This window comes from Leptodactylus fuscus, chromosome 2 (assembly GCF_031893055.1).
Source record: "Leptodactylus fuscus isolate aLepFus1 chromosome 2, aLepFus1.hap2, whole genome shotgun sequence".
Taxonomy (NCBI): Eukaryota; Metazoa; Chordata; class Amphibia; order Anura; family Leptodactylidae; genus Leptodactylus; species Leptodactylus fuscus.
In genome coordinates, this window is record NC_134266.1 from 282400183 (window position 1) to 282422146 (window position 21964).

General features: G+C 47.1%; 2 protein-coding genes and 1 pseudogene across 2 annotated transcripts in view; 1 reads left to right on the forward strand and 2 right to left on the reverse strand.

Annotated features, from left to right (window-relative positions):
• The window catches only part of LOC142196122 (uncharacterized), a 783446-nt pseudogene that overhangs the window by 252826 nt on the left and 508656 nt on the right, over window positions 1–21964 (forward strand).
• Window positions 1–21964, reverse strand: part of LOC142196125 (uncharacterized) — a 267316-nt gene that overhangs the window by 110038 nt on the left and 135314 nt on the right. The gene's annotated exons all lie outside the window — the stretch shown is intronic.
• Window positions 1–21964, reverse strand: part of LOC142196134 (uncharacterized) — an 81196-nt gene that overhangs the window by 49069 nt on the left and 10163 nt on the right. The window contains exon 8 of the mRNA XM_075266362.1: window positions 9424–9441. Within this exon, the coding sequence (XP_075122463.1) occupies window positions 9424–9441 (18 nt within the window). The remainder of the gene's footprint in view (window positions 1–9423; window positions 9442–21964) is intronic.

Consider the following 21964-nt stretch of genomic DNA (forward strand, 5'->3'; position numbering starts at 1 on the left):
ATGGACACAGACAAACTCAGGTACCAGAAGGTCTTGAGCACGCAGGGAGCAGATGACGGCCTCCCTGATCCATCTTGACAGGGTTACTTTCGATACTCTGACACCTCTGTTGTGGTCAAACACATTGATCAGCAGAGTTTCTGATCTTCGGAAGGAGGCTGTGCGGTCCAGATAGATCCACAGTGCTCTGACCAAGTCCAGCTTGTGCATCTTCTCTTCCCACTCGGAAGTAGGAGAGGGGAAAAAGGGCCGGTAAGGAGATTACCTGGTTGATATTCTGAAGTGTAGGTACCTTTGGCAAGAATCCCGGGATGAACCTTAGCTGTATTCTGTCCGGGAACAAGGTTATAAAGGGTTCCGAGGCCACTAAGGCCTGTAGTTCTCCAACCCTTTTGGCGGAGGTTATTGCCAACAGAAAGGTAACCTTGTATGACAGGTACTTCCAATCTACTTCAGATAAGGGTTCGAAGGGGGGGAGCAAAGCCCCTGTAGAACCGCAGCCAGGTTCCACCTAGGGACTGGAGATTGTACCTGGGGGCGGAGCCTGGCGGCCCCTCTTAGTAACTGCTTGATTAGAGGATCTTGTGATAACCGAGTCTCCAGGAGAGCAGATAGAGCTGAAACTTGAACCTTCAGGGTGGCTGGTGATAGCCCCCTCTCCAGGCCGTCTTGTAGGAATTCCACAATTGAATTTCTATCAGAGCTGCGCTGGTTTTCCGCACACCAGTTTCGGAATATCCGGGCGATCCTCTGATAGCTCCGGTTAGTTGACTCCGCTCTTGAATGGGCTAACGTCCTTAGCACTCTCTGGGACAATCCTCTATCTCCACATACGGCGCGGTTAACCTCCAGGCAGTGAGGTTGAACCTGTGCAGGTCCTGGCAGATCTGTCTGTTTAGAGTTACCAGGTTGTGGACTGATGGAAGCCTCCAGTAGTTCCCTCAACTCATTAGGATGAGGTGGGTAAACCATGCCCTCTTTGGCCAGAACGGCATGATCACTATTGCCGAGGTCTGGTCCTGCCTGAGTTTCGCAAATACCTTCGGAATCATTGGAATGGGAGGAAAGACATATGCCAGTCTGAACCTCCAAGGTATTGACAGGGTATCCACCGCCAAAGGGTTGTCTTCCCGGTACAGGGAGCAAAACCTTTCTACTTTGGCGTTGTATTGGGTGGCCATCAGATCCACCTCGGGGAGACCCCACATCTCGATGAGATGGTGAAAGATGTCCGGATCCAGGGACCATTCGCCTGACGTCACTAGGCCTCTGCTGAGCTGATCCGCAAGGATGTTCAAGCGACCTCAGATGTGAACTGCTGACAACTGGGACAGATTCTCCTCTGCCCAGGCAAATATCAGGTTGGTCACCTGCAGGAGAGAGGGGGATCTGGTTCCCCCTTGCTTGTTGATGTAATGGTCTGCTGTTAAGTTGTCCGTCCTTATCTTCACAGCTTGTCCCTGCAGGTGGGGTGCAAACGCCAGAAGTGCGCGGTGAACTACTGTAAGCTCGCGCCAATTGGATGAGCACGTTTTCTCCAGACGATTCCATGTACCTTGTACCGGGTCTCCTCTAGATGCGCTCCCTATCCTGTGAGGGAGGCATCTGTAGTCAACAGGAGGTATGGAACGTGAACTTCCCGTCTTCGAGATGAAACCACCAAGCCAGTGATCGACGGGTACTGATGGATAACTGGATAGGCTTCTGTAGTCCTGAAGGACTGTGGCTCCAGACTCTCAAGATCTTGCTTTGTAACGGGCGCATGTACCACAGGGTCCAAGGAACTGCCTCAATGGCGGCGGACATAAGAACCAGGACTTTCATGGCCGTCCTGATAGTAACCTTCCGGGTAATGGACAGGTGATGAGGCGCTCGACCAATCTTCTCCTTGCGAGGAGAGGGCAGGGAGATCGTCATACTGAGAGAGTCCAAAATAAATCCCAGGAATTGGATCCGGGTTGATGGGACCACTACTGACTTCTGCGAGTTTACTAGCCAGCCCAGCTCGTTTAGTAAAGCCACTGTGGTCTCCAGCTGTGTGGCGAGGACCTCCTTTGACCAGGCTTTTAGGAGCCAGTCGTCTAGATACGGGACTATGAAGATCCCTTGGAGGGTGAAGGTGTGGGGGGCCGAGTATATGCCGAATGGGAGAGACATTAACTGGAAATGGGACAGATTTCCGTTTAGGTTTACAGCAATTCTTAGAAATTTCCAGTGAGCCGGAAAAATGGGTACGTGGAGGTATGCGTCCCTTAGGTCCAAGGTGACGAAGTGATCTCCAGGCTGCAGAAAAGAAAGCACCGATCTGATGGTTTCCATGTAGAACCGTACCTTGTGGATGAGTTGATTCAGGTATCTGAGATCGATGATCATCTGCCATCCGCCTGATGACTTGGGAACTAAGAACACCGGTTCCAATGCGGCTTTGTCCACGTACTCCTGGGCGGACCTTTCTAGATGAAGTTGTTTGGTGCCCTGAAAAGGGCGAGTTGTTACAAATTTCTCTGCAGGATGAGTGATGAAATTTATCCTGTATCCTTCCTGGATCAGCTGTATGACCCAGGGGTCTTGAATTTGGTGAATACAAGCAGCCGAATGGTGGGAAAGTCAGCCGCCTACTGCTGCGGGGACGCGGGGAGGGGAGGTCGGATAGTCAGAAAGACGGGCGCTTCTGCTGGTCACGGGAGGCACCACGACCTCTCCCTCTGGACTGGGGGCCAGGGCGTCTCTGGCCTCTAGAACCTCTTCTGGGGAAACCGCGGCCCCCAAAAGGAAGGTCTTCCGCTGCTGGAGGGCTGAGGGAGATTCTTCCCTTTAGAATCCGCGAGACCCTGCATTATTCGGTCTAACTCCTTGCCGAACAGCCTCCCTGGCTCGAAGGGGAGGGCACACAGACTAAACTTGGAGGCATTATCGGCTCTCCATGGCTTCAGCCATAAAGGGCGTCTGGCCGCGGTGGAAAGCGCCGTTGCTCTAGAAGCCAGCTTTGTCTGGTAAAAGGTTGCCTCAGACAAGTGGTCTACCATTAAATTAATATCCGACATGGCTGATAGAAGGTCATCTCGGTGGACTCCAGTATCGATGTCCCTAGCCAGGGACGACAGCTCAGCCCGAAGGCCTGACACCACCTCGCTGGCGGAGATGCCCACAGAGGCCTGGGCGGAGGAGGCTACATATATCTGCCTCAGCGAGCCCTCGATGCGGCGGTCCATAGGATCCTGCAAATTTGATCCATCCTCCGTAGGTACCACCGTGCGCCTGGATAACTTTGCCACGGCCATATCCACCTTTGGGGGGAACCCCCAGGTTCCCTGCTGGAATTCGGAAACAGGGAGGCACTTTTCAGACCCCAGAGTATAATAATGGGAGACACGGGGGAATAAAAATATAAAAAACTACTGTTTCTTACCTGTCCCCCAGCTCCTACGCTGTCAGCCTCCTCTGCCGTCCTTCTGCAATGACATCGGACGTCACATGACCCGGGATGCAGGCGGGTTCATGTGACGTCAGAGATGTCAGACAAGGAAGGAGGCCTGGCAGGATCATGGAGAGGTAAGTAACAGTGTTTTTTTTGTTTCTTACCTCTCCTGGTTCACTAATCATTATACTCAGGGGTCCGAAAAGACCCCCGAGTATAATGATAGCAGCGGTAGCGGCTGTCACCGGGCCCCTAATGTCCCAGGCCCTGTGGCAGCTGCCTCTGCTGCTATGGCGGTAGTTACACCACTGGCACAGGTGTATAGTCCTGGGAATGTCAGTCAGTCCCGCAGTGTCCTACACTGTATAGATGGGCAGAGGATGGAGACATCGCAGCAGATTTATTAGAGTCTCAGTTGCCCATAGCAACAAATCACAGCGCTGTTTTTACTTCTCAAGAGCAGAATACAAAATGAAAGCTGCGCTGTGATTGGTTGCCTTTGAAGACCTATTTATTTCCTTGCTCCAATGTAACTGTGGCCGGAGATAGCGCCCTCCTGTGGCTCGAATCTTCCCTGACACCCCATGCACCTGTGTACCAGATGGTTTAGGCATTTGGATGTCTATAGAGGAGAGTCAGTGGCCTTTATAATACAGAGAATGATGGCGTCTCCCAGGTCTCCTCGCCCAGTCACTACCTGACACCGGCACCCACAGCTCAGTTGTCAGTCACTAGCTAGCTCCGCCCCTTCCTGCTGTCACATGACCGGCTCTTCCTCCTGCTCTGACTCTGTGGCTGTGTGAGCGGTGTCAGTGGGGGGCGCTATTATCCTGCAGGTCAGTGCATTCACCTCACTACTGGATAGACCTGTGCCCTGTACACATTACAGTAGCCGGCTAGTCAGAGACTACAACCCCCAGCCGCAGGCTGTCAGGAGATGATGGCGGTTGTACAGAGCCGCAGGAACACTTCCATCTTATGTAATAGGAATTGTTCCTTCATTCCTCAATCTCTGCTCTCTCTGTATATACCGATAGCTCCGCCCTCTATCTGTATATACTGACAGCTCCGCCCCTCTCTCTGTATATATGTAGATGCCGCTCCACCCTCTCTCTCTGTATATATGTAGATGCCGCTCCGCCCTCTCTCTCTGTATATATGTAGATGCCGCTCCGCCCTCTCTCTGTATATATGTAGATGCCGCTCCGCCCTCTCTCTCTGTATATATGTAGATGCCGCTCCGCCCTCTCTCTGTATATATGTAGATACCGCTCCGCCCTCTCTCTCTGTATATATGTAGCTGCCACTCTGCCCTCTCTCTCTGTATATATGTAGATGCCACTCCGCCCTCTCTCTCTGTATATATGTAGATGCCGCTCCGCCCTCTCTCTCTGTATATATGTAGATGCCGCTCCGCCCTCTCTCTCTGTATATATGTAGATGCCGCTCCGCCCTCTCTCTCCGTATATATGTAGATGCCGCTCTTCCCTCTCTCTCTGTATATATGTAGATACCGCTCCGCCCTCTCTCTGTATATATGTAGATGCCGCCCCGCCCTCTCTCTGTATATATGTAGATGCTGCTCCGCCCTCTCTCTGTATATATGTAGCTGCCGCTTCACCCTCTCTCTGTATATATGTAGCTGCCGCTACGCCCCTCCCTCTGTATATATGTAGATGCCGCTCCGCCCTCTCTCTCTCTGTATATATGTAGATGCCGCTCCGCCCTCTCTCTCTCTGTATATATGTAGATGCTGCTCCGCCCTCTCTCTCTCTGTATATATGTAGATGCCGCTCCGCCCTCTCTCTGTATATATGTAGATGCCGCCCCACCCTCTCTCTGTATATATGTAGATGCTGCTCCGCCCTCTCTCTCTGTATATATGTAGATGCCGCTCCGCCCTCTCTCTCTGTATATATGTAGATGCCGCTCCGCCCTCTCTCTGTATATATGTAGATGCCGCTCCGCCCTCTCTCTGTATATATGTAGATGTCGCTCCGCCCTCTCTCTCTGTATATATGTAGATGCCGCTCCGCCCTCTCTCTCTCTGTATATATGTAGATGCTGCTCCGCCCTCTCTCTGTATATATGTAGATGCCGCTCTGCCCTCTCTCTCTGTATATACATAGCCGCCACTCTTCCCTCTCTCTGTATATATGTAGATGCCGCTCTGGCCTCTCTCTGTATATACATAGCCGCCACTCTTCCCTCTCTCTGTATATATGTAGATGCCGCTCCGCCCTCTCTCTGTATATATGTAGATGCCGCCCCGCCCTCTCTCTCTGTATATATGTAGATGCCGCCCCGCCCTCTCTCTCTGTATATACATAGCCGCCACTCTTCCCTCTCTCTATATATATGTAGATGCCGCTCCGCCCTCTCTCTCTGTATATATGTAGATGCCGCTCCGCCCTCTCTCTCTGTATATATGTAGATGCCGCTCCGCCCTCTCTCTCTGTATATATGTAGATGCCGCTCCGCCCTCTCTCTCTGTATATATGTAGATGCCGCTCCGCCCTCTCTCTCTGTATATATGTAGATGCCGCTCCGCCCTCTCTCTCTGTATATATGTAGATGCAGCTCCGCCCTCTCTGTATATATGTAGATGTTGCTCCGCCCTCTCTCTATATATATATATGTAGCTGCCGCTCCACCCTCTCTCTTTGTATATACATAGCGGCTGTTACACGCTTTATGTATACTGATTGAGTAAAACTTCCAGCACCTTTTCCGCAATATTCTTCTCTTTGTTATATTTCTGTGCTCACGGCTATGTCAGGGCTTGTTCTTTGTGTGACGAGTTGCACTTCTATCTCGCACCGTTCTGTGGACATATAAAGTTATTACCAGCTCTTATTAACGTTTGTGTGATCCGTCTGGAGAAATAAATCCAATTCTCTCCTTATGTTTTGCATTTTCTTCCTATGATGTTCCCTCTGCATTATTCCTGAGCTGGCAGCTTTGTCCGGAGGCTCCTTATGATTACGGTGATATCAGATTTATATTGGTTTTATTTTGTTTTACCACTTTAATGTAATTTTAAAAACCTTACCCCATCACTCCGAGCCTAAAGAACATTTACAAGGCTCTGGTTGCCCGATAGAACTTGTTTGACTCTCTCCCCTGTAGATCCTGTACACTTGTAGGTTGGTCACATCCCAGATGGTCCCATAAGGTTTGGATTGGTGATAAATCTGGTGACCGGCCAGGACCAGGAATTGTTGTAATCTGGTGGAGACATTGCTGGGAAACCCGTGTGTGTGTGTGTGTGTGTGGGCGGGCGGGCGGGCGAGCGAGCGAGCATTATCCTGCTGATACCAGTTGTCCGCCCTGCCATGAGAGACAGCGCCTGTAGCAGTGCCGGGATGTCCTGTACATATCACTCATCTGTCAGTGTCCTCGTATCACTACTGCCTGGAAATGGTGCAGGCAGAGACTGCGGTTTGTCCTTGAGGCAGCGCCGCACCTCCCATGAGGTGACCTGAAGCGATGGGCTATGCCAGGGCCCCAGGGAGGGCGGCATTTTTGCTTCCCTAAGCCAATCCAGGAGAATCTGTCCTGGACTGGCTTAGCACCGAGCGGTGGTTTGGGGAGGCCACTGGAGCAGCACCAGCAGCCTTCCCTCACGCTCAGGCAGAGAGCAGGTCCTCTCCGTGCCTGCTCTCTGCCTGCGAACGCCCCTCCGCTTGGCCACGCCCCCTCCTCCCGGGGGGGGGGGGGCGGCTTTCTGTAGTTCGCCTCGGGCGGCGAAAGGGGTAGGTTCACAACTGCCTTGAGGTATCACCTATGTCTGGATGGTGGACAAGGAAACTGTGGGAGTTGCTCGTATTGTTGTCATCTTCATTACTGCTTGTGTATCTAGGCCATCATGGATCCTGTTTCCTCACATAACTGCTGCTCCCAACACCTCTTGACGTCTAGGTCTGAACAGTGTGCAATTTGTCAAAACGACCATCCTGCTTCTCTCAGTCAAATCCAGTTTTTTTTTAAAGTCTATGGGCAAAATGTCTTCAAGTACTTCATAGAGGGATGTCTAGAAGTCAACCAAAATGTACACTACCAAAAACTATGTTGTTCTGCACAGGAATTCTGCTGTAGGAAGCCGGGGCCTGGAAAATGAAGACGACTCCAAGATGAATGTCTACTTCAAGTCCCTCATCATTTTTAGCCAATGTCACAAACACTGTTCTCCTCTATATTTTCACTGCACAAGGCACGTCATGGTGGGAATTTAGTTCAAAGTTGTGTGTGAAATATGTCCATCCCTTACTGCATCCATAGGGATGAAGAGGGTAAGTAGTAGTCAGATGCTGATAATCAGATTTCTTCGGTTAACTGGTCATGAACAAGTGTGACCACCACTATAAAAGCAGAAGTTTTGGTAGTTTGCTGGTCTGGAAGCATTGAGGTGTGCATTAACAAAATGTCAAAGAGGAAAGACATCAGCAATGATCTCAGAGAAACAATTGTTTCTGACTATCAATCTTGGAAAGGTTATAAGGTCATTGTCATGAATGGAAATGAAAAAAACAGTGGTACCGCACACTCGTAATGGGTATGGTGTGGCGCAAGCAGAAAGGGGTTGTTCAACCCTAAAATCCAAAATGCAAAAATGCTGCTGCACACACTAGAGGATTTTTTTGAAGAAAATTCCATCAATTTATTTAACCAGACATAAATTTTTCTGTGGTTACAATCGTTGTGCCGTTGGACATAGGACGAAAAAAATCACATTGTAGAGGGAATAATAGATCAATAGTATTTTGACGTTTCGGTCGCTTAGACCTTCATCAGAATTGATCTCAGAGTGGAGTGTCATACAGCAAAGTCCGTCCGTCCAGAGAAATTGCAAGAGCCACACGTAAGACTCTACAGACCTCACTTACCATGTTATATGTTCAAGTTTATGACCGTACAATTAAAAAAAAGACTGAACTAGTATGGCTGGTGTGAGAGAATTGTCAGGAGGAAAAGTCTCTTCTTTCTGAAAGGAATATGGCAGAATGGCTGGAGTCTTCTAAGATATGTGATGATCATACATAGCGCCACATATGGTGAAAACCAAACCCAACATATCACCACAAGCTCCTCATATCAGCTGTCCAGTGGTGGAGGGGGAATGATTTAGGCTTGTCTTGTAGTCACAGGACCTGAACAACTTGTAGTCATTGAGTTATGAACTCCTATGTACACCAAAGTATTCTAACGTCAGATAGAAGACCATCATCCAACCAATGGCTAAAGCTTGGCCAAAACTGGGTCATGAAACAGGACAACGGTCCTGAGCAGAGCGGCAAATCTACACCAGAAAAAGAAAAGAATCAAGATGTCGCAATGTTCCTGTCACAGTCCAGACCTCATGCCAATTACAATTCAGCGAGAATCTTAAGAGACCTGTGAAGAAACTAATTTCCAAAAAATCTCAATGACCTGAAGCAACTTTGTAAAGAAAAGAAGGTCAGAAATCCTCCTGAGCAATAAGAGACTGATAAAGTCATCCAGGAAACCAGGACTTCAAGTTATTTCTGTAAATGTGATACATGGGGGGCACTTAGCTTATCATACATGGCAACCAATTGGGGCTAGTTTTTATTGAATAGATAATGACTTGGTGGAATCTGTTGTTTGGGGGTCTTCATCTAAGGGTCGGATGTGTTTTTTTTTTTTTTTTTTTTAATTTCCTGATACATAAACCAAAGGGTGGACTTTGTGTATCTCATAACTTTATATACAGTAAGTCTCTTCAGTGAGTTGTGTTCTATCATTAGGAGTTAGTGAGATCATATACTACATGTGAGATGTCTTCCAGATGGGATTTTACACTTGATCCTTCTTGTTTTGATTCAGGTTCAGGACTCAAAGCTAAAGTTTTCGTTGCAAGACAATGGTCCTCTCCATCAATGACTCACCAGGGATGGGCGAGGCCAGAAACCACATGTCTACCAGGATATTAGAGCTGGCTCTGGAGATCGTCTCCTTGATCACTGGAGAGGTGAGAGTCTCACATGACATCACTCTTATCTCTAGGAATAAACCAGGGCAATGACTGGACAGGTGAAGGATTCTTAGACTCTCTGTAGTGACCTGTAGTGTCTCACCATACACAGGATTACACAGTAGTGAAGAAGTCGTCTGGTGAGTGTGTGACACCCCGTGTGTCAGGAGGATGGAGCAGGACCCCGAGCCCCATCGCCGAGCCTCCACCTCATTCACTGAGACATGAGCAGAAGATCCTAGAACTTACCAGCAGGATCACTGAGCTGCTGAGCGGAGAGGTGAGCGCTGCTGGGAATGCTGGGACATTATACAAGAACACCAAGGGAGGGCTCTGGGGATAAGATAAGCCTTTAATAGTCCCACAGTGGGGACATCTCAGCATGTTACAGCAGCATAGTAATAGAGATACAGGATAATACACAGTAATATATTACAGAAGTAGGCACACAAATGATGAGAAGAGAAATTAAGCTAGGAGGCCATAACAGCTAAGGAACAGAAGAAGAAAGAAGGAAGACTTCATAGTCATAATCATTAGTTTTCTGTGCGGAGTGATCTTTGCTTAGACTGATGTAGATTATACAGTCTGGTCCCGGTTGGAAGGAAGGACTTGCGATAGCTCCTAATCACACTTGGAGTGAAGCCAAGTGCCATCAAGGTCTCATACTTGGGGTGGGATTTGTTCTCCCGCATGGAGGTCACCACGGACAGTTTTCCCAGCATTAATCCTGAGCTGGTTCTGCTGGCACCATTCGACAAAGTCCCGGTATAAGTCTCTGTATTCCCTATCGTCGCCATCAGTGATAAGGCCGACTATAGCAGAGTCATCGGAGTACTTCTGTAAGTAACAGCTGGAGGAGTTGTGCCTAAAGTCAGCAGTGTACAGTGTGAAGAGAAATGGGGCAAGAACTGGACCTTGTGGTGCCCCCGTACTACAGATCACAGTGTCAGACACACAGTCCCGGGCTCTCACATACTGAGGGCGGTTTATCAGGTAGTCTAGGATCCAGTTGGACAGGTGATGGTCCACACCACCAAGGTTCAGCTTCTCCCTCAGTAGCCCTGGCTGAATGGTGTTGAACGCACTGGAGAAGTCAAAGAACATTATTCTCACAGTATTCCCGGGTTTTTCCAGGTGAGAGAGAGCTCTATGAAGAAGGTGGATGATGGCGTCATCTACTCCAATGCCCGGCCGATAGGCAAACTGGAGGGGGTCCAGAGCGGAGCTCACTAGGGGGCGTAGGTGTGTCAGGACCAGTCTCTCTAGGACCATTATCAGGTGGGATGTCAGTGCTACAGGTTGGTAGTCATTGTAGCCCCATCAGGTTGGGTTTCTTTGCGACTGGTACCACGCAAGATGTTTTCCACAGTTGAGGTACCACTCCCAGCTTTAGACTCATATTGTACATGTGCGTAATAACACCACACAGCTGGTCACTGCACATTTTAAGAACTCTTGCGCTTATCCCATCATGACTGTATCATTGTGTTCCTATAAGGTGTCAGGATGTCACTGTCTATTTCTCCATGGAGGAGTGGGAGTATTTAGAAGGACACAAGGATCTGTACAAGGAGGCCATGATGGAGGGTGAGCAGACCCTCACATCAGCAGGTAAGAGGAGACCTTCCTGATGATAGACCAGGTATGAGGGTCACCTAGACTCCCCCATCATCTGCTCATCACACACAGACAATGTATTCAGTCACTGTGTATATTTCCTATAGATGAATACAGTTCAAGAAATCCACCAGAGAGATGTCCCAGTCCTCCATATTCCCAGGATTGTCCAGAGGATCTAGAGCAGAATGTCCCACTGGATCCTCAGGTAGATGAAGCTGAGGTTTCTGTAAATCCTCTATAGATTGATGCCATGAAGCTTTCTACTACACGTCTCAGCAGCAGTGGAGTGTCCGCTCTATTGGATGATATTGTTGGCTGTGCTCGGTCGTGGTTACAAATGGTTTCTGGTCCCATAATAGATTGTGGTGAACTTCCACCTGTTTGGACATCGACTTGGTAATTGATCTTCAGTGTAGATAAATGTCTAGTTCTGCAGTGTAGATGGAAATCATGGACTAAATAACAGCACAATGCCAGTCAGCTGCTCTTAAGGCTAACACATTACTGTCATGAATTTATTGGAAGATATCATTGACCCGCGAGTTGTCAACATAATCTCAGGATCTTCTTTCTTCTCACGTCCTTCATGTTGGAACTTTACAGGAAAGTGATGACAGTAGAACGATGAGTGGACTTGAGAACCCCATATCAGTGTCAGAGAAGGGTAAGAGCCTTTCATACATCTTGTCTTTCCTTCTCCGAATCTGATCGGGTGATTGGTATTTCTACATGGTAAAAAAAATTAGAATTTTTAACTTTTTTTTTCAGGTAAAAACTGGAAGACCAGATCCCATGGCCATCTCCTTTCATCTGCACGCTATGAAGTAGAAGAGAATCAATCACAGTTTTATAGTACTATAGATAGACCGGCCCAAATGTCAGCATATCCTGAATGCAGAAAACAGTTAAAAAAGAAATTATATCTTACTAGACACAAGAATATTCATAAAGGTGGAAAACCATTTACATGTTCAAAATGTGGGAAATCTTTTTCTACAAATGCTTCTCTTTTGGATCATCACAGAACTCACACAGGGGAGAAGCCATTTATGTGCCCTACATGTGGAAAGTTTTACAGTCAGAAATACAATTTAATTGTACATCAGAGAACTCACACAGGAGAGAAGCCATATTCATGCTCAGAATGTGGGAAATGTTTTGCCTACAAATCTGCACTTGTTAGACATACGAAACTTCACACAGAAGTTACAGAATTTACATGTGTGGAATGTGGCAAATGCTTTACGCGTAGAGAACATCTTAAGAGACATCAGAGAACTCACACAGGAGAGAAGCCAAATTCATGTTCAGAATGTGGCAAATGCTTTACGCATACAGAATATCTTGAGAGGCATCAAAGAACTCACACAGGAGCAAAGCCATAAATGAAATTAGGATTGGAAGATATTTTATAATTTAATTAGATTTTTAGTTATAAGTCAATGTTTATGGATCATCCAGGAATTCTCACAGGAGATAAATCATATTATGTGGGAAATAGTTTAGACAGAACTTGAGTTTTCTGAAGCAGTTGTATTAAAATATCTGATTGATGGCTGACCACATGGCAGACCCTACGCCATTCAGCTGTGCTGGCTGGTTGGCTGGTGCCTGGCCACTACACAGGCCATGGAGCCAAATACTTCCAGTTCCATTTACTATAGAGTATGGTCAGTGGAAGTTGGTTCCCTAATTAAATTTTTGTGACCTATCCCAAGGATGGTCCACCAATAAAAATGCACGGAAACCCTTAAATATGTCTATGTAGTCATCTTATAATAGAAGGTCAAAGAGTGTCTGAGATGTGATGAAGAACCCCGACTAGATGGCGATATTTGTAGTTCAATTTCAGCTTCAATCTTGTACATCGTGGACATCATTGTACATGTGTCATCTTCCATTAGTGTGAATAGGGGTCGCCCTATGGGTGCCGCCTCATTATACATTTTACTCTGCACACCTATGGAATATGGAAAGTTTGGGATATTCTTTTTATAAATTTATCTGATTAATTTTTTTTAACAAATTTCATTCTCGTCTTCTCGACCTCTACCGTAACAGTACAGATGTTGAGTTTTTCACCCCTCCTGGCCGCAGCTATTTCTTATATTTGCATTTTTATTTTCTACTCCCCACCCTCCAAATTCTAAACATTGCATGAAATGATGGCTTATTTTTTGCAGGATGTGGTACCATTTAATATTTCCTCCTCTTTGGAGTTCCTTCTATTCAAGACATTACAATAAGGGTAAGTTCACACAGAGTTTTTTGGTCAGGATTTTGAGGCCATATTCATCTCAAAATCCTGACCAAAAAGGCAGCTCTCATTGAAATCAATGAGAGCCACTCAGGAGCTTTTTCTGGGAGCCGACTTGTGCCGGTCCCGGAAATAGAAGCGAGGTGCTCATTCTTCAGGCCGTTTTGCCTCGCGATTCGGCCTGAAAACACTCCCTCCTCTGGACTAGGCCCATTCAATGGGCCTAATCCGAAGCAGAGTGCATGGCTGGAAGCCACCGGCTTTCAATCATGGCTACCCGGTTTTTGGATCGGAACCTGAGGCAGTCTCCATACACTCTGTAACACGCACAGCAATCCGGTATCATGGTAAGGCAATTCAAGGAAACCGTCTATGCAAACTTTTGGTTGAGCTTCAGCCATCCATAAAAAGTCTCTCAACCTAGCTTTAATCTCTAGAACAATCTCAGCAACACCGCTGCTTTCTCCTGTAAGTCTCTGCGGTGCTTCAGGCCTTCTACTGTGCCCTAAATCAGCAATGGCCTCTAACAGGTCCTCACAGCACAGAATCTGGGCCCAAACTGGCTGCTCTGAGCTTCCTGCTCCACGTCACTTCCTTTGGACTGCACCATTAAGCAGGCAGAACCAGAGAATTTATTGTCTCTCACATTAGTACAGTCCCAAGCTATAATTCTTCACAACAGTACGTGGCAGCCAAACAACACTTAAGACAATAGGGGATACTGACTGCTACACATATTTATGTACAAAGGGACACATAGGAATAGAATGTTAGGTGAAAGGGTGGACGGTTATTGCTACATACAAGTAAACAATTCATCAGTTCACAAGGCCCTTATCAGTTCAATGAGTGGTCTTTTATGACTGTTTCAGATCAGTGATTCCTGTAAGAGACCATAAACCCATGTCACAGGTTCAACCCTTCCTGCAGTGTGTGAAACAGTTTCATGCGCTTGTACTCCTAAATCCTTCTCTCTTTCTTAGATTTGAAATTTCCTTTTAAAACCAAAATTTTCATGTCATTGGTAGGGTTGAGCGATCGGGATCAGAATTCCTATGCCGATATTTTTAGGCAGGATCGAGGTTGGAGGTTATTTCCCACAATGCTTTGCTACTGTCCAAGCATTGTGGGAAAAGCTAACAATGTTAGCTAGGTCCCATAGGAATGAATGGATGTAGCCGGCACACAGCCTGTGCCGTTGTCCAGCCGCTTAACCCTCTGCGCGCCTGCTGTGTCCTTTCATTCTAATGGGAGACTAGCTAACATCTTTAGTAGCTAACACTTACCTGCAGAGGCCGCTGCCGCTGGTCTGACCCCGTTGTTCTTGCTCCTCTTCTCACCTCGCTGCCCCCGCCTCCCAGGTTAGTATTACAGAACTAGGATGAAGGCGGGGCTTGTGGCTTAGAAGAGTGTGGGCGGGTACTGGGATGGGAGACTTGAGTGATGCACTCACGTCTCTCCGCCCTGTACCCGACCACATTCTCCTAAGCTACAAGCCCCACCTTCTTCCTAGTTCTGTAATACTAACCTGGGAGGAGGGGGCAGCAAGGTGAGAAGAGGAGCGAGAACAGCAGGGACCGGACCAGCAGCAGCAGCCTGTGTAGGTAAGTGGACACCAGGGAGGACTAAGTAGCCAGAGGATTTTTTTTTAATCACTACACAGCGTGGAGTCTATCAATTAAAGTGTTTAATTTTTAGACTCCATGCTGTGTAGTGAATAGGATCGTTTTTCAAATCCGATCTTCGATTATTTAAAAAAATCCCATTGAATTGCATTGGGATCGGGTTCCAATGGAAAATGATTGGAAATCGGATTTTAAAAATGATCCTGAAATCTCAAGATCGGCTCAACCCTAGTCATTGGTGATATTACGATCTTCATTGCAGAAATGTTTTGACATGGGCAGGTCCATTCTTTGTTCTCTAATTGTATGACGGTGTGAGTTCATCCGCATACTAAGTCTCTGACCAGTCTCTCCAACATACAGATTTTCAGTGGAACACTTGGTGCATATTAATAAATACACCACATTGGGTGTGGTGCAGGTGTGGGTACCTGGGATCTTAAAGTCCTTGATAGAATTGGGGATCTTTATCTTGTCGGAGGTCATGATGTGAGGGCAGGTTTTGCACCTTTTCTGTCTGCATGGAAACATTCTTGTTTTGGTAGGAGGTGACAGTGAACTGCTAAAACCCATACTACTGAAATTTGGTGGCTTTCTATAGCACAGGAGAGGGCGGGAAATATGGATTTTAGATGGTTGTCTTTTTGCAGTAGTGGATGTAATGTGTGTGATACCTCTCAGCATCTCCAGGTGTGGGTTATATGTGACGACAAAAGGTACCCGATTGTTTTCCTGTTTGGTATTGTATTTTAATAACTCCAATCTAGGTATTCTGGTGGCCCTGGTGAATGCCCCCTTAGTAATCCATTACAAAAGGTATCAACTACTGAAGACTCTCAAATTTTTTGTTTATATTGCTTTGGCAATAGCAATTGGCCAACTCCTGCAATCTCTCCATGTGGGAGCCATACCTGCAGAGAAATGGGGAGAAATGTCACCGGGTGGAAGGGGATTTTTTTTTTACCCATAAATCAAATCTAGTGCCTCATCTAAGAACTCACACAGGAGAGGAACCATTTTCATGTTCAGAGTGTGGGAAGGGTCTTACTTACACATCTAATTGTTTTCACATCAGAGAATTCACACGGGGAGAAGCCATATGGATGTCCTAATGTCCCTAGAAGACTGAACACATATTCTTCTAATATAAGATTATTTAGCACTAGAACTTTCCTCCAGGCAGGAGCAGAATCCCATCACCAATACAAGTCCTGATAGTCCTACACGTTTACAATTACACCCATTAGAAGTGAATGTTGATGTGGGGTCTTCTCCATTATGAGCAGCACAGTCTCTGGACTGTCATACGTTCAGTCACAGTTCCTGTTGCGGCTCCTCATGAGGCCCGGCATTCGTCGCTCCCCAGCAGCGTCCTCCTGTGTGATCTACAATGGTGAATGTAGAAGAGGTCATCTCTTTTCCCCCAGCGCTGCTCTTGGATCCAGCAGAAAGTTCTCCAGTGCAGATGGTGACAGATCCTATCCTGGCATCTCTGCCTTTCACCCATCCTTGGAGACTAAGTAACTAACATGGCCACATCAGAGCTTCCTGTGAGGCACTTCCTCCTACCAACAAATCTCTAACCAAGTCTGTGGAGGAACAATAGGGGGGAACAGGGGCATCGGCCAAAGGGCAATACTGCGGGCATTAGTCCATACAATATAATGTAATGCGCACACAATGTGCAACTATATACAACTGTACAGCTCATCACAGGCTCCAGGCTACTCACTCAGTATATACAGGTTGTCATACATGGGCATGGGGTGTATTTGTCTCTCTCAAACTCATCTGAGAATAATCCTGGGTTGGTTCCATGAACTTATCACACGGATGTTACATTAGACCAAACCATCCTTCTAAGTCCGTGATGGCTAACCTATGACATGTGTGTCACATATGACACGCAATGCCATAGTAGCTGACACACTGCGCAGTGCCGCGCTATGTCAGCTTTCAGCACCCCCCTGTCAAGCGGCAGCTGCCTGTAGCACTGACAGGGGGCTGTCTCAGGCTCCGACTCGTCGTTGCAAGGTAGGGCCGCTGCTGTGACGTTTGCAGAGCAGCCCTGCTGAGATCGGGTGCATGCTCACTGACTGGCCAGCACACACAGCCGGCTCCATTCATTTCCGGACTGTTGCTGTTGGCGGCTATGTTCGCTGACCACATGCACGCGATCTCGGCGGGGCTGTTGCAGACATTTCAGCAGCAGTCCTACCATGCAGAGACGAGTCGGAGCCTGAGACAGCCCCCTGTCAGCGCTACAGACGGCTGCCGCTTGACAGGGGGCGCTGAAAAAACAACGAGTCATAGAACGTGCGAACGGTAGGGCCCTGCAGAGATCACAGCAGAGGCCCTGCCATAAATATACATGTAATGTCCCGGTACTGCTTGTCCCATTCCCTTTAATAGTCCTTGCAGACCGAGATGGTATGGATATTTACATATAAGGTAAAGAGTTTCTTCCCCCTTCATTCCTTCTATATATTTACCATTGTTTCTATTTTACCAGAGCTAGCACACAGGGGGGTCTATTAATGCGCCATCTTGTGGATGTTTTTGTGAACTACACCTGCCTATACTTGCCATTGTAATTTGAGTTGCCAGTGTACAGGAATGTCCAGTATGATCAGGTGACCTTCAGGACCAATCAAGCTCCCTTGACTGGCCTGGAGGAGGAGTTACAGCCTCCTCGAGGGGGGTTGGGGACTTTTTGTCTGGGTCCTTTGTGTGGAGCTAGCCGTAGACACAGACATGTGGAGCTGAAAATGGCAGCCAAGTCTCAGGGCACTCCAAGCAGAGATGTCTTTTCCTCTGTACTCAAGATTCTCCTCATAGAGTGTTTTCCTCTGAAGCTCCAAGCCTACAAGCACTAAAGTTGACGGACCTGTTTTATCCAAACATCTGGGACTTCTACACGTATCTCTCTATTCAAGTAAGTCTTTGGGACAAATCTATATTTAAGAAGCCCACAGCTAGTCTGGTAGAATTTGAGGGTCTCCCGCTGTTGACAATTCTATTTGCTCTCCTACATACGTGTACCCAGTTTGTTGAGGACTAACCCCCTGGACTTTACAAGTATATACAAGTTTAACTACCCAAGCAACTACTAATTAAACTATCCAAAGCATTCCTTCTCCAAGCTCCATCACCTGCTAACTGGACACTACCTACAAAGATCACTGTATTGTATGTGAAGAATTACTAAATATGTACATTTGTATTACTTTGTCCTGTTAGTAAAAGAGCAATGGCTACCCCCGAGACCTGGTTGTCTGTTGTCATTGTCAGATATCACGTGGGGGTGGGTAGTCGGGGACATCAAAAATGAGATTTTGTGAACATTTGGTTCCCAGGGACCCCCTGAAATCCGGCCACATCTGATATATTACCCGTGATACCAGTCCTGGCCCTCCTGAGTGTTACATCCCTCTTCTTTTTGTGGCATCACGAACAGGATTGTGCCTCTGTGCCTGCCTAAAGACTGTATGTTACTTCTGTAGAACTACTGCTCCCAGCATAACCTAAATCACCAGTGCTCTCTACAAAGTGGGAGTGAAAGCCTTATTGAGGCTGTGTTGTTGTATCCCATGCTGTGTGACTGTATATTCCACCATTTTGGATTGCCTGACCACTGGAGCAATTCATCATGAGTAAACTCCACCCACAAAACTTCCCTCGCGCGCCAGAACTGGGTGTCGCCATCTTTACTAAAGCACTGAATCCTCAGATCCATCCCAGCTGTTACAGGACTCCAGCTTCCCTGCCCCCAGTACTTTTGCAGAGACTCCTTATCTCTTCAGGGACCAAAGTGATCTTCATCCTGCCTGCCTCTCCTGCTCATCACTTCTGCCAGAACCTCAACCGCCATTGTCCGCTGTTATCTGCCATTCATGGGATACAGATAAGTGCATTTTATAACGTGACTTTGTATTTGCTGAGATTTGCATTTCTTAAAAGAGACAGAAGCCTTATTATTTTACTTAAAGAGACAGTACCCTAATTTTTGCAAAAATGTCTACATTGCCTCAGGATACAGCTACCATCTCTGCTCCAGCTCCTGGTAGAACGACAGGCTTGCCTTTCTTTATAGGAACCTTCAGTCTTCCAAGTTACAGAGGGGATCCTCTTACCCTTGCTGGGTTTCAAGAAAAGATATTGCGTACTCTTGAACTTGTATCATTTTCTCCCACACAGCAGGTACAGCTTCTCTTAGGACAACTTGAAGGTCCAGCTGCCGAGGAAGTCCGTTCCTGGCCACCGACAGAAAAGATCACCGTTGACCAGATCCTCACTCGTCTGAGAAAAGAATTTGGAGTCCAATCACCAACTGAGATTCGTCTTAAATTCTATGACAGACGTCAGAGACCAGGTGAGACCCTCAGAGACTATGCACTTGCACTCCAGTCAGCATATAGGGCTCTGCGCCAAGTTGACAACATTGATCCTACTGCTGCAGAAAGCATTATTACAGACAGGTTCATAGAAGGTGTGGACTCACGGCTAATACAGAGTCAACTCCGCATGCTAGCAGCCCAAAATCCAAACATGTCTTTTCTAGACTTTAAAGGGGCTCTATCAGCAAAATCATGCTGCTAGAGCCCCACATATGCGTGCATAGCCTTTAAAAAGGCTATTCAGGCACTGTAAAAGTTAAATTAAACTACCCCCCCGTTTTAAAATAATAACTTAGAAAAGAATCTTCTCTACTTACGGAACGTGCACCCTGGGCGGGCATTCAGGGTGCGCCGTCTTCTTCTTCCCCGCCTCTTCTTCCTCTGACGTCTTTGGGTCCCGTCCTCCTCCGGCGCTTGCTCGCGGACACTGATAAAAAAAAAATAGCCCGGGCGCATGCGCAGTAGCACGCGGCTTCTACTACGGCTACTGCGCATGCGCCCGGGCTGTTTTTTTTTATCAGTGTCCGCGAGCAAGCGCCGGAGGAGGACGGGACCCGAAGACGTCAGAGGAAGAAGAGGCGGGGAAGAAGAAGACGGCGCACCCTGAATGCCCGCCCAGGGTGCACGTTCCGTAAGTAGAGAAGATTCTTTTCTAAGTTATTATTTTAAAACGGGGGGTAGTTTAATTTAACTTTTACAGTGCCTGAATAGCCTTTTTAAAGGCTATGCACGCATATGTGGGGCTCTAGCAGCATGATTTTGCTGATAGAGCCCCTTTAAGACTTTGGCCCTACGAATAGTGGGAACTGATTCACCTTGTGCTAATTATTCCTCTGCCACATATTCCCCAGACCTGGCTGGTGGAATCTCCGTTGCATCTCCATTACCTCCTATTGTGCCCATGCAGGCAACTCAGACTGTACAGGCTCCTACTCCTGCCACTATACCCTCTACCACCGATGTTCTTGCTCAGGTGGTGGACTCTCTTTACCAAGCCCTAAAGGAATTAAAAGGCCAGTCTGCATCATGTGAGCCCTCTTTATCTAGAACATTGCCTGCAGAGCCTCACTCTAGCCACCCAAGTCCTGATAGGCTTCCTCCTGACAGGTCTTCACAATGTGAACGTCCTTATTGTACTTATTGTGAGCGTGTTGGGCATTACAAATTCCAGTGCCTAAGTTAAACGGGACACCACCGAGGCCAAGGGCCGCCCCTCGGGAGGTGAATCCAAAGGCCCAGATGGACAATCGCCATGGACATCCAGATTCGTCTCAAAATGCCCGTACATAACTATTTGGATTGAGGGTGTACCATTAGAAGCTTTAGTGGACACTGGGTCACAAGTAACAACTATTTAGCAACAAGCCTTTGAGAAATATTGGGACCCTGACATACTAAATTCTGTGGGCAAAGCCAAGTTACACTTGATTGCAAGTAATGGTCAGCCTATATCCCAACTAGGTTACTGGGAACCTACCATTCGTATTGGTGATCGTAAATTACCACGACAAGGTGTAATTGTTAAAGAGTCTGATGTTTATGAAGCAAAGAAACCAGGCATGGCTCCACAAACAGTGCATCGGAACTGTATCAAATTGTGCACCAAAGAGGACTTACTGATGATGTCAGCACCACCACGAGTTACAACTGTCTACCAACCAGTTCCTGTGATGGAAACTCCTCCAAGACAGCCTTCTGCAGATGAATCGATCTTCAGATCTCAATTTCTTATCCCCGGCTGTTACCAGTTTGTTCCTGTTCCTGTTTCTATTCCGGACTCCAGTGTTGCTGCTCCAGTTGTTGCCCCTGAACAAACACAAGATGGAATTCCGGACTCCAGTGTTGCTGCTCCAATTGCTGCTCCTTAACTGGCACAAGATGGAGTTCCAGTTTCCAGTGTTCCTGCGCAAGTAGAAGACCAAGTGCTGAGGCGATCAGAGTGAAGCACCAAGGGAACTCCACCAGCTCGCTATAGAGACTGAGCAACCATATCCTTTCATGTATATATACTTTGCCTCTTTCATATACCTATGGCCTTACTAATTAGTTAGTTAGCAACCATTTAAGCCTCCGTACCTGGGTAATCCCAAGCATTTTGTTATGTTCTTGTTTTGCATTACATATTTCTCTACAGCCTATGGACTACTGAGGACTGTATTTTGCCACATAGTGCCTACCCTGAGCCTTTCCATGGACAATGCCCTATTGCTGAAAGAGACTCTACCCACCTATTGGCATTATGTTTCTACTGTTTACTATGTTTTGGTTTTGCATATGTTCCTGGGGTATTGTTCTTTTACATAAGTCATGTCACATTGTTGTTTGCCATTATTCTCTGTTTATGGTCTTTGCAGGTATCCAACCCTACTACCTGTGTGCGTTCCATCTCCCTAGGTTCATCCGCACTAGTTAGTCGCCGAGGACGGCTCTTTTCTTAGTGGGGGTGTATGTAATGTCCCGGTACTGCTTGTCCCATTCCCTTTAATAGTCCTTGCAGACCAAGATGGTATGGACATTTGCATATAAGGTAAAGAGATTCCTCCCCCTTCATTCCTTCTATATATTTACCAGTGTTTCTATTTTACCAGAGCCAGCACACAGGGGGGTCTATTAATGCGCCATCTTGTGCATGTTTTTGTGAACTACACC